Raw genomic sequence first — 15,811 nt, forward strand, 5'->3', positions numbered from 1 at the left:
CAGGGCAGTGTCCCAATCACTGCCTGGGGCATTGGGATATTTTTTTAGACAGAGGAAAGAGTGCCTCCTACTGGCCTCCAAACACACTTCCAGCAGCATCTGGTCTCCCATCTAGGGACTGACAGGACCGCCTGCTTAGCTTCAGAAGCAAGCCAACAGTGGTATGCAGGGTGGTATGCTGCTGGATGTAAAACAATAAAACCAGTCAAGGACTTCAGCTTGTATTTACATGCCCAGCTTTCTCTCACTCTCTCTGCTACAGTGAGGAAACATTCAATCTCCACCACAAGTGGCCATTTTCTAATTTTCATGTCTTTGACCCCTTTTTCCCATCCTTAATTTCTCACGCCCCTAAACCTTAACCCTTCCCTTTCTGTCACTAGAATTGATACAACTCTACCAAATGCATCCGTTCCTGCATACCTGTATGTCTCGACTCAACTTAGACTCCTCTTCCCCTCCTTTTAGTCCCTCTTTGCTCCTTAGGACTTGTGCCTCACCCCTCTCTACCGCCCTCCTAGCCTAGCCACTGCCCCACTAAAACTTACACAGTACCCTTTCACGCAACCTCTGCAACCCTCATTCTCATCAACTCCAGTGGCTCCTCTACATCCCTCCCTTCCTCTCTCCCTCTCTAGAACTCGTACTGGGAGATGAACATGGTGATCTTGGTGATGTACTGCCCCAGCTGGACCCCTTCCTCCAGCTCGGTCATCTCCACCTCTGCCTCCAGTGTAGCAGGGCCTTGCACCGGGCTCCCGAGCACCAGCTGGCCTGTCTGGCGGTCCGACCGCTGCACCGTGAACTGCCGTCGGGCCTGCCCGCGGCCCAGCAGGGAGAAACGCAGCGTGTCGCCGATGAGGCGGAGGGCCGACACACGGAACATGGTGCGTGGTGCCGACAGGTTGGATACGACAGACAGGTAGTGGTGGGAGATGGAGTTAGGGGCCTGAGAGCACACCTTGTTGTCCACAGAGCAGGGGTTACGCTCACAACYCCTGGGGAACGGGGAAGGATATAGGCATTAAGAGGGATTATTGCAAGAGACTGATAAGAGTTATCAAATCTTTTCTTGATTAACTATAAGAGGAGGTATTCACAGGGGTGAGGTTTTGCTGTAGGTGGCGTTTCGTATGCGGGGGCAGTCCACACGTACACACTGGGACCCTCCGTAGGTGTTTATACACATCTGGTCCCGGGTGCAGTTATTCAGTCTGGTGGCACACTCATCTATGTCTACAGGCCGGGGAGAGAGAGGGAGAATAATGTGTGTAAAAGTGAGGGAGGGACAGATAAAGAGACAGCGAAATAACTGATTTATTGTAATTGTCTACAAAAACAAACATTTATTCAGACCAGATGTATGGTTTGTTTAATTATTCAGCCAGTGGATAACAGAATTGCATGGAATTACAGATACAACAGATAGGAAATAATAGGAAACATTCATTATCCTTCAGCCAAATGATCTTCTTTCTCTTTGTGGTAGACTATTCAAATGTTTAGTATTCATCTGGCATAACTGGCATGTTTTGAGCCAGAGGATTTGATGGTGTGTGTGAGTGTGTGTGTTCAGCGCTGCGGGAGCATTTGAGACTTTGGTACAGTGTGTGTGGTCTCCTTTCACCTTTGCAGTTGCGTCCATCACGGGTGACATTGTATCCAGCGGGACAGGTACAGCGGTAGCCTCCAGGGGTGTTAACACAGGCATGTAAACACAGCCGGCCAGCCTGACCCATGTGGAACAACTCACACTCATCAATGTCTGAAAGACACACAGTTAAAATTGCCATTGATGTCAGTTACAGTATATAACATTATGCGGTCAGACTATGTGTCTTTTGATGTTACCATAGCAATGGTAGCTGTTTGCAGTATACCTTTGCAAGTGGTGCTGTCACGCCCAGAGATGGTGTATCCGGGGTCACAGGTGCAGTGGGTGGTGCCCTGGACKTGCGTACAGTGAGATGAACGGAAAAACYGACCAACAGTCACAYCCGGGGGAGAGATGGCAGCAGCCGCAGAGGAGGTGGCAGACGAGGTGTTCGTCATGGTGACAAAGACTGGAGAAAATAGAAAGAGGGAGAAAAAGAAAGAGAGGAATGAGGAGAAGAGTGATACTAAGGATGATTCTCATTGATATGGAGGTTTCTGACTGCAGTCTGAGGGCATGGCCATCTAAACATCTCCATCTTCAAATCAGTACAGTGCAGCTTCTTTCTTTATAAAACACTATGGATACCKTGMGAACAAAGAGTTACAAATTAACTATTGGTTCACAGGGTAACCAGTGTTTGGACCAGTGTTGTGTTTGAGACCACCTAAAGCGAGACCAATTCATGACCAAGATCGGAGCAAATCTCGTCCGAGTCAAGACCAAGACCGGAGGGGGACAAGGGGTACGAGACCGAGTCCAGAAAAATGTGATTCCAATTCAAGACCCTGATTGTAATTTTGTCAATCGCCACCATAATAACAGTTGAAAATGTCCAGTATTTCTGTGTTCATATTTCAGAACAACATATGGATTCTTTAGACATTCAGAATAGTGAAAAAATGCATGCTGAGGGAAAACAAAGCCACTCTACAAACAATTACTAACCCAAACACAGTGGGGAAGAATGGACCTTATACAGCTTCAGAGAAGGGCTAATGGATTTAAAAAATAACTATTATAACAATAATAATTAAAATTACATTATTATTTTCAATGGCGTTCTGATTTAAATCACTTCAGTTTTGTTGGAAAGGAAAGGGTTAATACTGAAGAGAAAAAAAGATCCAATCAGGATTTTTCTTTGTTGGTCTCTGGGGAGATAAATCTAGCTAGCAAAGTCAGCCATTGGCTCGGCCATCAGAAGCTAGATAGGAAAACTACTATTGTGTAGCTAGCTATCTTTTGTTTTTATCAAGTTTGTAGCGGCTGCAGCAGGTGTTATAGAAGAGGATGTTGTTGCTAATTTGTTAGCTTCTCCCTTTTCAAGAATAACTTCTTGAATAAGTTTAAATTTATCCTCATCTATTGAGTGGAACTGTGTTTATTTTATTTCAGCTCGCTTGCCGTTGTTAGCCATCTCTTTGAAAATAACTTGTGTGTGAAACATTGTTGCATTTAAACTTTAGGTCACCGGTTACTTTGTGTGCTAAACGTGAAATGTTTTTATCAATGGAAAGTAATAGTTAGTACATTTCGATTAGTACATTTGATTAAGAAATGCTTAGCCTAATGGTTGTGTTTTAGTATTCTTATGATTGGAACCCACTGGCTTACTATGTCAGAGTGATTGGATTGCTTATTCTTTAACATCATGCTGTGTGTGACTGCTGTCTTTCCATTGGCCCTATGCAGTGGTGCAGTTGAGACTGGAGAAGTGGGTATACTCACATTTTGCCCAAAAATTCTCAAATGGTCTGCCCAGCAAAGGTAAATCTTATGTTTTTCTGTTTTTTAGATTTGCACTCTAAAATCACACCTTTTTTTTTTTAAGTAGAAAAACAAAAAGGTGACACTCAATCTGATTGGGTGGTTCTGGCTCCCCAGTGGGTAGGCCTGTGTCCACCCAGGCCCACCTATGCCTACGCCACTGATGCAAACAGGGTATGATGACTGAATTCCCTACTGACTTTGGACCAAACCTTTTCAATACCTTGTTTGCATAACCATTGTTGCCTTAGTTAGCATTTACTGGTAGATATCATACATTGAAAAGTATTTCCTACCTACCCTACTGGCTACCAATGTCATTTTTCTGCGAGCTGCTCTATGCCAAAAAAAACAGTTGAGAGCTGTGCACTTTTGCTGCCTGCAGATGACATTCCGCTGAAACTAGGCTGTGTGTGCTGTGCACATGTGAATATACAGCTCTGGAAAAAATTAAGAGACCACTGCAAAATGATCAGTTTCTCTGGTTTTACTATTTATAGGTATGTATTTGGGTAAAAGTAACATTTGTTTTAATTCTATAAATTTACAACATTTCTCCCAAATTCCAAATAAAAATAGTCATTTAAGAGCATTTATTTGCAGAAAATGACAACTGGTCAAAATAACAAAAAAGATGTGGTGTTGTCAGACCTCGAATAATGCAAAGAAAATAAGTTCATATTCATTTTTAAACAACACAATACTAATGTGTTAACTTAGGAAGAGTATATATATATATATATTTGGAATAACCCTGATTTTCAAATCACAGCTTTCATGCGGCTTGGCATGCTCTCCACCAGTCTTTCACATTGATGTTGGGTGACTTTATGCCATTCCTGGCGTAAGTATTCAAGCAGCTCGGCTTTGTTTGATGGCTTGTGACCATCCATCCTTTTGATCACATTTCAGAGGTTTTCAATGGTGTTCAGGTCTGGAGATTGGCCCTGGCCATGACAGGGTCTTGATCTGGTGATCCTCTATCTACACCTTGATTGACCTGGCTGTGTGGCATGAAAGCTGTGAGGTGGGCGGACGGTCTCGAGTACTACAACACTGGTTTAGACTGACTTGCAACTTATGTTAGGTTACATTAAACTTTTTGCTATCTCTGCAATCTACTGCAGAGATAGCCTGCAAAGTTCTGTCATACTTTCCAGGTCTATGCCCAAACAGTTCGAACTTCTAATTTTAAAAATTAATCTCTCCAGAAATAAGTCTCTCACTGTTGCCGCCTGCTACCGACCCCCCTCACTGCCCAGCTGTGCCCTGGACACCATCTGTGAATTGATCGCTCCCCATCTAGCTTCAGAGTTTGTTTCTGTTAGGTGACCTAAACTGGATATGCTTAACACCCCGGCAGTCCTACAATCCAAAGCTTGATGCCCTCAACTCACACAAATCATCAAGGAACCCACCAGGTACAACCCTAAATCCGTAAACATGGGCACCCTAATAGACATTATCCTGACCAACCTGCCCTCCAAATACACCTCTGCTGTCTTCTCAATCAAGATCTCAGCGATCATGCCTCATTGCCTGTATCCGCACGGGTCCGCGGTCAACGACCACCCTCATCACTGTCAAACGCTCCCTAAAACACTTCTGCGAGCAGGCCTTTCTAATCGACCTGGCCCGGGTACCCTGGAAGGATATTGACCTCATCCCGTCAGTTGATGATCCTGGTCATTCTTTAAAAGTTACTTCCTCACCATATTAGACAAGCATGCTTCGTTCAAAAAATGCAGAACCAAGAACAGATATAGCCCTTGGTTCACTCCAGACTGACTGCCCTCGACCAGCACAAAAACATCCTGTGGCGAACTGCAATAGCATCGAAGAGCCCCCGCGATATGCAACTGTTCAGGGAAGTCAGGAACAATACACGCAGTCAGTCAGGAAGCAAAGGCCCAGCTTTTCAAGAGAAATTGCTCCTGTAGCTCTAACTCCAAAAAGTTTCTGGGATACTGTAAAGTCCATGGAAAACAGAGCACCTCCTCCCAGCTGCAACTGCACTGAGGCTAGGTAACACGGTCACCACTGATAAGTCCGTGATAATCGAAAACTTCAACAAACATTTCTCAATGGCTGGCCATGCCTTCTCCTGGCGACTCCAACCTTGGCCAACAGCCCGCCCCCCCCGCTGCTTACTCGCCCAAGCCTCCCCAGCTTCTCCTTTACCCATATCCAGATAGCAGATGTTTCTGAAAGAGCTGGAAAACCTGGACCCTACAAATCAGCTGGGCTTGACAATCTGGACCCCCTATTTCTGAAACTGTCCGCCGCCATTGTCGCACCCCTATTACCGCCTGTTCAACCTCTCCTTCGTATCATCTGAGAATCCCCCAAGGATTGGAAAGCTGCCGCGGTCATCCCCTCTTCAAAGGGGGAGACACCCTGACCAAACTGTTACAGCACCTATATCCATCCTGCCCTGCCTATCTAAGGTCTTCGAAAGCCAAGTCAACAAACAGATCACTGACCATCTCGAATCCACCGTACCTTCTCCGCTGTGCAATCCGGTTTCCGAGCCGGTCACGGGTGCACCTCAGCCACGCTCAAGGTACTAAACGATATCATAACCGCCATCGATAAAAAGACATTACTGTGCAGCCGTCTTCATCGACCTGGCCAAGGCTTTTCGACTCTGTCAATCACCATATTCTTATCGGCAGACTCAGTAGCCTCGGTTTTTCTAATGACTGCCTTGCCTGGTTCACCAACTACTTTGCAGACAGAGTTCAGTGTGTCAAATCGGAGGGCATGTTGTCCGGTCCTCTGGCAGTCTCTATGGGGTACCACAGGGTTCAATTCTCAGGCCGACTCTTTTCTCTGTATACATCAATGATGTTGCTCTTGCTGCGTGCGATTCCCTGATCCACCTCTACGCAGACGACACCATTCTATATACTTCCGGCCTTCCTTGGACACTGTGCTATCTAACCTCCAAACGAGCTTCAATGCCATACAACACTCCTTCCGTGGCCTCCAACTGCTCTTAAACGCTAGTAAAACCAAATGCATGCTTTTCAACCGTTCGCTGCTGCACCCGCACGCCCGACTAGCATCACCACCCTGGACGGTTCCGACCTAGAATATGTGACATCTATAAGTACCTAGTGTCTGGCTAGACTGCAAACTCTCCTTCCAGACTCATATCAAACATCTCCAATCCAAATCAAATCAAGAATCGGCTTTCATTCCGCAACAAAGCCTCCTTACTCACGCTCAGCGCAAACTTACCCTAGTAAAACTGACTATCCTACCGATCCTCGACTTCGGCGATGTCATCTACAAATAGCTTCCAATACTCTACTCAGCAAACTGGATGCAGTTTATCACAGTGCCATTCGTTTTGTTACTAAAGCACCTTATACGACCACCACTGCGACCTGTATGCCCTAGTCGGCTGGCCTCGCTACATGTTCGTCGTCAGACCCACTGGCTCCAGGTCACTCTACAAGGCTATGCTAGGTAAAGTGCCGCCTTATCTCAGTTCCACTGGTCACGATGGCTACACCCACCCGCAGCACGCGCTCCAGCAGGTGTATCTCACTGATCATCCCTAAAGCCAAAACCTCATTTGGACGCCTTTCCTTCCAGTTCTCTGCTGCCTGCGACTGGAACGAATTGCAAAAATCTCTGAAGTGGAGACTTTTATCTCCCTAACAACTTTAAAAATCTGCTATCCGAGCAGCTAACCGATCGCTGCAGCTGTACATAGTCCATCTGTAAACTACCCACCCAATTTACCTACCTCACCCCCATACTGCTTTTATTTATTTACTTTTCTGCTCTTTTGCACACCAGTATCTCTTCTTGCACATGATCATCTGATGATTTTCCACTCCAGTGTTAATCTGCTAATTGTAATTATTCGATTTATTGCTACCTCATGCCTTTTGCACACATTGTATATAGATTCTCTTTTTTTTCTACCATGTTATTGACTTGTTTATTGTTTACTCCATGTGTAACTCTGTGTTGTTGTTCAACACTGCTATGCTTTACCTTGGCCAGGTCGCAGTTGCAAATGAGAACTTGTTCTCAACTAGCCTACCTGGTTAAATAAAGGTGAAATAAAAAATAAAAAAAACATTACACTTTTAAAAAATTAAATCAAACCTTCATGCAACACTGTAGTTTCCCAACATTTCCTGACCTCAGTGTTCACATCCATTGCACCATGCAGCCCTCTATCAGTGGGCTGTGTGTGAGTGGGATGATAGACTTATAGAAGGCTCCCACACAGTGCAAGCAGTGTTAGTCATGGTCAAAGTCCATCCAAATCCCCATTAGTCTGTATGTGGCTCTCACCTACAGCAGTGTACTGTACACATGGGGGAGAAATGAAACAAACAGACAGAAACAAAACCAAACTGGGCCGTATTGAGCCGCTGGCTCTGCCTGGAGCCCTGAGTGTGTATGATAGCCCAGCCACCCAGAACCAGCGAGAGGGAGTGGACCTGGGTCTGCCTCGGTGTCTGGCCCTTGTGTGTTGTTGTTACTAGTTAGCCATAGCATAGAGATATATAGGACTGTAAATTCTGGTTCCAGTTTATAATAGCAATAAGGCACCTCAAGGGTTTTGTTTTATATGGCCAATATACCACTGCTAAGGGCTGAGTCCAGGCACTTCACTTTGCGTTGTGCATAAGAACAGCCCTTAACCATGGTATACTGGCCAATATACCACACCCCTTTGGGCTTTATTGCTTAAGCATCTCTACCTACATGTTGGCACAGGGCTCTGGCAGGTGGCTCCGGCCCAGCCTTTGGTACACGTGCAGGAGAACTGGTTCACCTCGTTCACACACGTCCCCCCGTTCAGACAGGGAGACGAGGCACACTCATTTATGTCTGAGGAAAGACAGGAGGAGTAAGGGATTAGTCAAGAGAGGAGAATTAAGTAATATTAGCCCTGATGTAAATGTTGGCTAGGTAACTCACTGACAAGCACAGGTGGAACCTTATAGCTCTGATGCACGAACCAAAAGAGAAAAGCTCCTTCTCTCTCTATGTGTGTGTGTGCATGAGCATGAATGTGCGTGTGCATCCATGTGTGTGAGTACTCAACCTAACTGGAGCGAAAGGGATGGCCTGACTTTTAGTCTCACAGAACATCTTTGAAGTGTTATCTAAATGTTAGCGAGCTGTCAAGACAGAGGGCTGCTATCACTATGTGTCACAGTCACTGGATTCAATAACCCATTTTGGATGGCCATGAAAATACATAAAAAGGAAATTTGATAATGAAACGCATATGGATGCAAGCCATCTTATCTAGATAAATGTTAGTAATATGCATGAAGTTTAAAATGGGGGAAAGAGAGATACAGAAAAGAGTGGGGCACAAAGAGGATGGTGACAAGGACATGAGAGAGATGCTAGAGCAGATAAAGAGATGGGCACAAAGAGGATGGTGACAAGGACATGAGAGAGATGGTAGAGCAGATAAAGAGATGAGTGACGGGACAGAGAAGAGGAAAGGAGAAGATAAAGGGGGGGAGACACCTGACAGGAGCCAGAAAAGAGAAGTAGATGGTAGTTGACAAAAGATAGTGATTTCACGTCAGATGTGTGTCTCCCTAATGGTTAAGGTTTGGATTAGGGGTAGGGTGATCTGTAGCAGATGGTAGGGTCACTCACTGCGGCAGGTGGGCTGCTGGCCGCTCCAGGTGAGGCTCTCCTGACACATCCTGCTCTCTGCTCCCACCAACTCATAACCCYCATCACACAGGAAGTGAACCTCGTGACCTGGGGTCTGCGCCTTTCCCAACTTCCTGCTGTTGGCAGGCGTGTCCAGCTTTAGACAGGTATCTGTAAAGTGGTGGGGGGTGGTTGGTAGGGGGACATAAGCCAAGACTTAACTCTCCAGCCGTAGCTCCATAGGAGCTCAATGTAACATTTCTACCTACCGCTAACCACCAAATGTTAAATGACATACCAGTAGTAGCAAAGGAATAATAATCCACCACAGTAAACATTTTTAGAACGCAGCGTGACACTGCTATTAGCATTTTTACAGCTAATTAGCATTTTTACCAGGACTAGTCGGTCCGGCTGGGGCTGTGTGTAGGCCTACACAACTTACTGAATCACGATTGGTTTTCGTTCATGAGGTTGACAACAATAGCAAAAACATTAGTAATACAAAACTTCTTCACATTCTTGCAACTGGTGTTTTTTGGATTCTAAAATAAAAAGCAGCAGGCCTACTGAAAGCCATTTTAGGCATTTCAGTGTACTTTTAAAAAAACGTGAAGAAATCGAATTTAAGCCTATGGCTAAAATGATAGGCTACATGTTGCTTCTTCAACCGATGTTTGGGCTGTGTGCAGACTTACCATTGTTTGCTTTGCCAGTCTGTTTGGTGGCTGTGTTTTGTAGCAAGTTGAGTTTCTTCCTCAGGGTGCGGAGGCTCTGAAGATATGCAGCCTCGTGGGTCGACAGCAGCTTCTGGACCTGCTTTAGGGAGCTCTGCATGTCCTGCCTGCTGGGACAGTCCTACAGGGACAGGGCATGGTAAGCAGGTGAACACTTTTTTGTCCAACAAAAACGGGAAGCCAGTGGCAGTCGAACAGTTAAAAAGTGCTATACAGGGATAACTTGACAAGAGAGTCATCCCAAAAGGCAATTCTTTTGCAGAGTTACTGTATTTTAAAAAGCCATAATACAGGAAGATCTTAACTGCATTTTAGCAAAGGAGCAGGTTACAAACATGGGTTTGTAAGATCCATTAAAACATTGAGGAGCATGCAAGCTTATTTTTCCTATACTGACATAGGCAATGAATGTGCTCTGTGTAGCCTAATGAAATGCAGTTCCAGTTGATAGACGACTGCCTAATTTAAACTCGTCAGGGACCGTGAGACACAGGTGACTTGGTCAGAYGATGGAGGCAGAACTAACTCTTACATTAGCTTCCTAGAATTTGACATCACTCAGTTATACAGACCACATTCTGCAACGTCTGCTTCCAACTCCTACTCTCAAACACGTAGATCCCCTGAACGCAGCTCACTTTCCAGCTCACACTCTCAAACACATAGATCCCCTGAATGCAGCTCATGCTCCAGATGCCAATCACCTAAATTCTGATCACCTGTTCACACACCTGTATGTCATTATCACACACTATTTAGTTCTTTGCACCCCATCATTGTGAGGTATTGTTTGTTTTGTGACACACTTCTATTCGGAGCTCTGGTTTTCCCGAAATGTAATCCTCCCGTGTATGATCGTTTTTGCCTGCCTCACTAAGGATGCCTATTCCCCGCCTGTACTTTAGCCTATCAGATTTCCTGTTATCTACTTTTGCCTGATCTCCCGGACAACGTTACTAGCCTTTTCCCTGCCTGTACTGTTGCCTTTTGGATCCCCTATGTATGACCACCTGCCTGCCCCTGGACCCAGCTACCTGCCTCCTCCTGTGGTCCTTTACAATTAAACACCTGCTGCGCCCTGCGCTTGAAACCAGCTCTTTGTCTTCCATCGTGTTCATTACACATACACTGCCAAGGAAAATGTCCTCGCAACTTAATCACTGGACAGAACAGAGAAATTACCTCACCAACAAGTTAATGTTGGAATAACAGGACAGAAGTACAGCAGCTACTGTACATTGGCTTGAGTTATGAATGATAAAACTAGCACTGGTGACCACATGAAGTGATTTGTTACTGCATTTAGAAAGATTTGAGGGTTTCCTAAGATAGCACTGAAAGGTAAAGAATGTAGTGTACAGTACATAAAGTTTCTAAAAAGGCATATGGTCACTGGTCTGGGTTTCTAGGGAGACCAGAGGAGAGACATCAGAGTAGATTACCTGCCTCAATACTAACACAGCACTCAGAGGGTCATGTTTTTAATCTCACTGTCCACAGTAGGCAGCCTAGTCAATGTATGGTGAATGAATTAATTGAGCGGCGACATCATCCCCCTGGTTGTCTGCCCTACACGTGAACCAAGAGTTCTGGGCACGCATGGGCATCTCAACAACCCCTACACCACGGGAACTTGAAGTCAGAGGTGGCTGTAGTGTTGGTAGGCTGTTGCCTTTGTGCAAAGTGAGTTGTTCTCTAGTGTAGTAGTTTTATGTTTTGAGTTGTGTGCTTATGCCCCTGGTGGGGTTACTTGATGGTGCCAGAGAGAAGTCCTAGGCCTCCTGTATGGTCTAAGGGGTTGCTGTGAAACACTGAAGACACTCCATGAGAAAAAGAGTGGCTCCAATCCATATCTGACTCATTCTCACAACAGATTCCCATCACACTAAAGCCCTCCCAGTCTGTCTTCTCTCATATCCCAGCCTATCTCTGTGCTTTCTATCTTTTCAGCCCAGAAGTGTGTGAAGTTCTGACAGTCAGTGGAATGATCTCCTTGGAGGCAGAAAAATATTGTTGCTTGCTCATAGCGTTCATTGTTTGATTGCAGGTGGGTGTTACTGTAGGTTGGAGGAGGCTGTTTTGGGTCAGATGTGTGCATAAACACCCAGAGGGTAAACATCACCTGTGTATGAGGCACAGCTCTCCTCCCATTGGCTGAGAAAATCAGGGAGTGTTAGTAGTATATTTTCCTGAACTTCAACCTCTCTCCCTCCTCCTCTCTGTCCGCTCATGAATGTTTTCAGAAAGCCAATTAGTGTTTCATCTGGCAGAAGTTATGTAAGAAAAGTAAATATTTGGTCATCCTGTGAAAACACCTGGCTGATTGAAACTGGAGCAGGAGCTATGCTGCTGGAGCGACATCAGTCAGGACGGGAGGGAGGGAGGGAGGGAGGGAGGGAGGGAGGGAGGGAGGAGGGAGGAAGGCTGCTGTTTGTGTGCCCCACGATAATGTCCTTTTCTGCCTCCGCTGCAAAACATTTCATGCATTTGCATTCATGTGTCTGTGACATTATCTTGTGTGCCTAGGTAACATACCTATAGTCTCCTTCAGTAATTCTGAGCTGCTCTTTGAATCGAAGGTGTGCAGTGCAATGATGAAGGCCAAAGTAGCATGTGATCTAATCCAAGGATTCTAGATTGTTCTAAGTGAATTCTGTGATGCAGAAAGTTTTGCATAAAAGGAAAAGTGTCCTGTAGCTAATAATACTCTGGCTGACATTGTTCAATTATGTAATCCCTGCATGGCTTCATTCTGCAGTGTGAGTTGTGCCATGACAAGAACAAGCCAAAGATCACTAATGAGACCTACAGACTCCTCATACACACAGCTCTTACCACACAGTACGTTATTATCTTAACCAAACGTGGACAAAAACTAAATGGAGTCCCACATTAATTTCTAAACACAACAAGAAAGCGTACAGCATAGCATACACACCACACACACACACACACACACACACACACACACAACACACACACACCACACACACACACCACACACACACACACACACACCACACACACCACACACACACCACACACACACACACACACACACACACACCACACCACACACACACACACACACCACACACACACCACACCCACCAGCCTGCTGTAATATAGACCCTTGCCCTTTGACAAAGTAGAAGGTTCTCAGTTTGTTTGAAACACGTCAGAGGTGTTGGGTCTATTCATAGTGATGGGCCTCTCGGTGTCTGGACATGCATGCAAGGGGCCTTAGTAATTGTTTGTGCAGCTTGCCTGGGAATTGAGGTCGACCAAACACCAGTTCTATCAATGGGTATCTGTCCATGTCATGATGCATGGATAATGATCTTATAGCTGGACTTGCAGGTTCCTGACTTTGACAAGAGATTGACACTTCAGCTTGATGCGTTTTGACCTTCAACAACACCCAGACATCAATGCTGCATCCATCAGTGTTAGATGTTGAACTAAAGCCTGTCCACGAAAAGGGCATTCAGACAACCTTTCTCTCAGGTCTATTTTCTCAGTTGTAAATCTTGTGTGATATTTACCCACTGTCTTTTCAGGTCATTACAGATAATGGCAAGAATTTTAACTATGYCCTGAGGCTATATGTGATAGTTAATTGGTCTGGAAATGTTTTCTGAGTTTATTAAGTTAATGGACTACCTAAACACGTCAGAAACCACAATAGCCTACATTAAATCGTAACACACTCATAGAGATTATAATGGTAACCCATGATCATATCAAATACAGTAATTTACTTCGATTTTACGTATTACTCTGTGATATGTAGTGTGATACGTGCTTTTAAATCAGTTACATTTTTGATTGGACCAAGCAGCTGTGCAAAATAAATCCAAGAAACACCATATGTTGTCTCTTAATAGTGCCCAGGGTACCCTCATGACACTGACAAGCTCAGGAAACACTCACCTGCCCAAARGCAGCGTGGATTGGACAAAGACACAGGAACACAATGACAGCGTGCATGCAAATCATTTTCAGTTAATCCTGTACTGCGAATACACTCAGTCCCGAAGCGTGCTAGGTTGGGTATCTTCCGGGTACAGTGAATTTCCAGTGTGTAAAATGCGCTTATAAGCACCTCAGTGGTATTTGTGAGAAATGCTATTAATTCCTTCACATGTCAGACAATATGCCAAAGCAAAACTTTATGGAATATAGGGTTTACTCTTCGAGAACCAATCAGGTTATGGGACTAGAAGACCTGTTGACCACATTTMACAAAATAACCATTGCGTAGGCATGTATTTTTTTTTCAAACTCTTTTCCTTTTTTTGGAAGGCACATGGCAAATTTCCTCCCTCATGAAAGCCTCTCAGATGTGGAATTTGTAAACTGGAGAGAAAAATAAATTTAGCAGGAAGTTTGGATGTATTGATGCAAGCTCCACTGGGCAGTGGGCACTGTGGGAAGGTGACAAGCAGGGTAATGTGAGACACAACTCATACAGYTTGCATCTTCTCATGATTTATGAGGAAATGTAGACCCATCTTTCATTAGGGAAATAACTATGTAACACAGGGATACATATAACCTACTTGAGCAGAACACACATTTTGTTGAATTAACTCAGCCTTGTGCTTATTACCAGGTAATTACAGTAGCCTAATGGACAATGAGTCTGTGTTCCAATGTGTTTTTCTGTTATCTTGAATGGCAGATATCCTGAGAGTAAAAGCGTACTGTTGAATGAGCATAGAAAGTGGGGAAGGTGTGCCCTCTGCAGGGACTAAGTGTCCATCACCTTGCCATCAGCTAATTCAATGGTTATGTTCTCATCTCCCCAGCAGAACACACCTAACACCATCACTACCATGGAAGTATAGCTAAGGTTAGTTGTTCTGTCATACCCCCAGCCTGGTGAACATTCTCATACCATAAAAACATTCTCATGCCATAATCAGCTCCAGATAGTAAATCACCAACTGCTGAAGCATCAGGAGTCCTGTTTCATCACAGACCTGTCAGTGAGTTAGATCTGATTCCACCTGTAGCTGATTCAACCACCCACCCACGTAGTATAGACCCACTGTGACTGCACTGAACTGTACTGCATTTACTGGCCTCTACTTTACTGCTCCTTGCTTCTCTGCTTGCTCAGCTATAGTTCTCTCCCACTGTCCATTATGATACACATTTATCCCTTCTGCATTCCATTCTATTCCAGGGCTTGTGGTTCTGCATCACTCTACACAGGGACCTCCGCACCCGTCCTCTTGGGTTAAGGCTCTGTCTCTTTCACGACTCATTGACATGATGGTCTCAAATCCCCCAGGACAGCACTGAAGACAACAGTCACACAACAGTAACTTCCCCACTACCACCCACCCACCTACTCACCCATGTGCAGTACCCCATCCTACTGAAAGCCCTTCACTAGGCCCAGGATGTGATGTAAGCATCACCCCCATGTCTGAATCTCTATACTACTCACTGAGGTGACTCGGCGCTACTACAGTACCTTCCCTAATCCTAGTAGGTGATGTCACTATGGGAGGATAATGGGAAGAGAGCCGCATGTAGAATCGATAGCCCATGACCAGTGAGTGGTTTGTGACTGATTTGCGCCTCACTGCATGGGGGTCTCTCTCCACAATGTCTGTTCTTTTATATCTTTGAGAATTTAATACAGAAACACGAGATGGCTCTCAATCCTGTGAGATCCTCCTGTAACGAGAAGCAGAACAGTACAGCTAGTTGAGGTTCTGTTGAAACTGGTTACCCAATACCTACCCCCTGTCCTACCCCCTGTCCTTCAGTTTCTGTGGGGAACACACACATACAGTATGAACCCTCAAATTAAATCACAGAGTCTTGAGAAGACACAAGTTTGGAGGGATTTATTGTGAAATGTCATTTTTGATTACATTTACGCATATTATTTGCTACTAATGGTCAAGACATATGATGTTTTGTGTGTCGTGCGGCGGGGGTGTAGTTGGAAAAGTTGGGGTTTTGATGTGATGATGGAGAATGA

The 15,811-nt window shown here is 44.9% G+C and overlaps 1 protein-coding gene across 1 annotated transcript; it reads right to left on the bottom strand.

Annotated features, from left to right (window-relative positions):
- Positions 1–609: 609 nt before the first annotated feature.
- On the bottom strand, positions 610–14,035 carry LOC111974831 (fibulin-7). The gene is made up of 8 exons (XM_024002860.2): positions 13,744–14,035; positions 9,772–9,931; positions 9,074–9,244; positions 8,159–8,284; positions 1,881–2,063; positions 1,628–1,765; positions 1,101–1,236; positions 610–998 (listed from the first exon to the last, which is right to left on the bottom strand). Exons 1-8 carry the CDS (start codon positions 13,807–13,809, stop codon positions 635–637), a joined length of 1,344 nt encoding a protein of 447 aa, XP_023858628.1. The 5' UTR covers positions 13,810–14,035; the 3' UTR covers positions 610–634.
- Between the last annotated feature and the right edge of the window lie 1,776 nt (positions 14,036–15,811).

Source organism: Salvelinus sp. IW2-2015, linkage group LG15 (genome assembly GCF_002910315.2).
Source record: "Salvelinus sp. IW2-2015 linkage group LG15, ASM291031v2, whole genome shotgun sequence".
Taxonomy (NCBI): Eukaryota; Metazoa; Chordata; class Actinopteri; order Salmoniformes; family Salmonidae; genus Salvelinus; species Salvelinus sp. IW2-2015.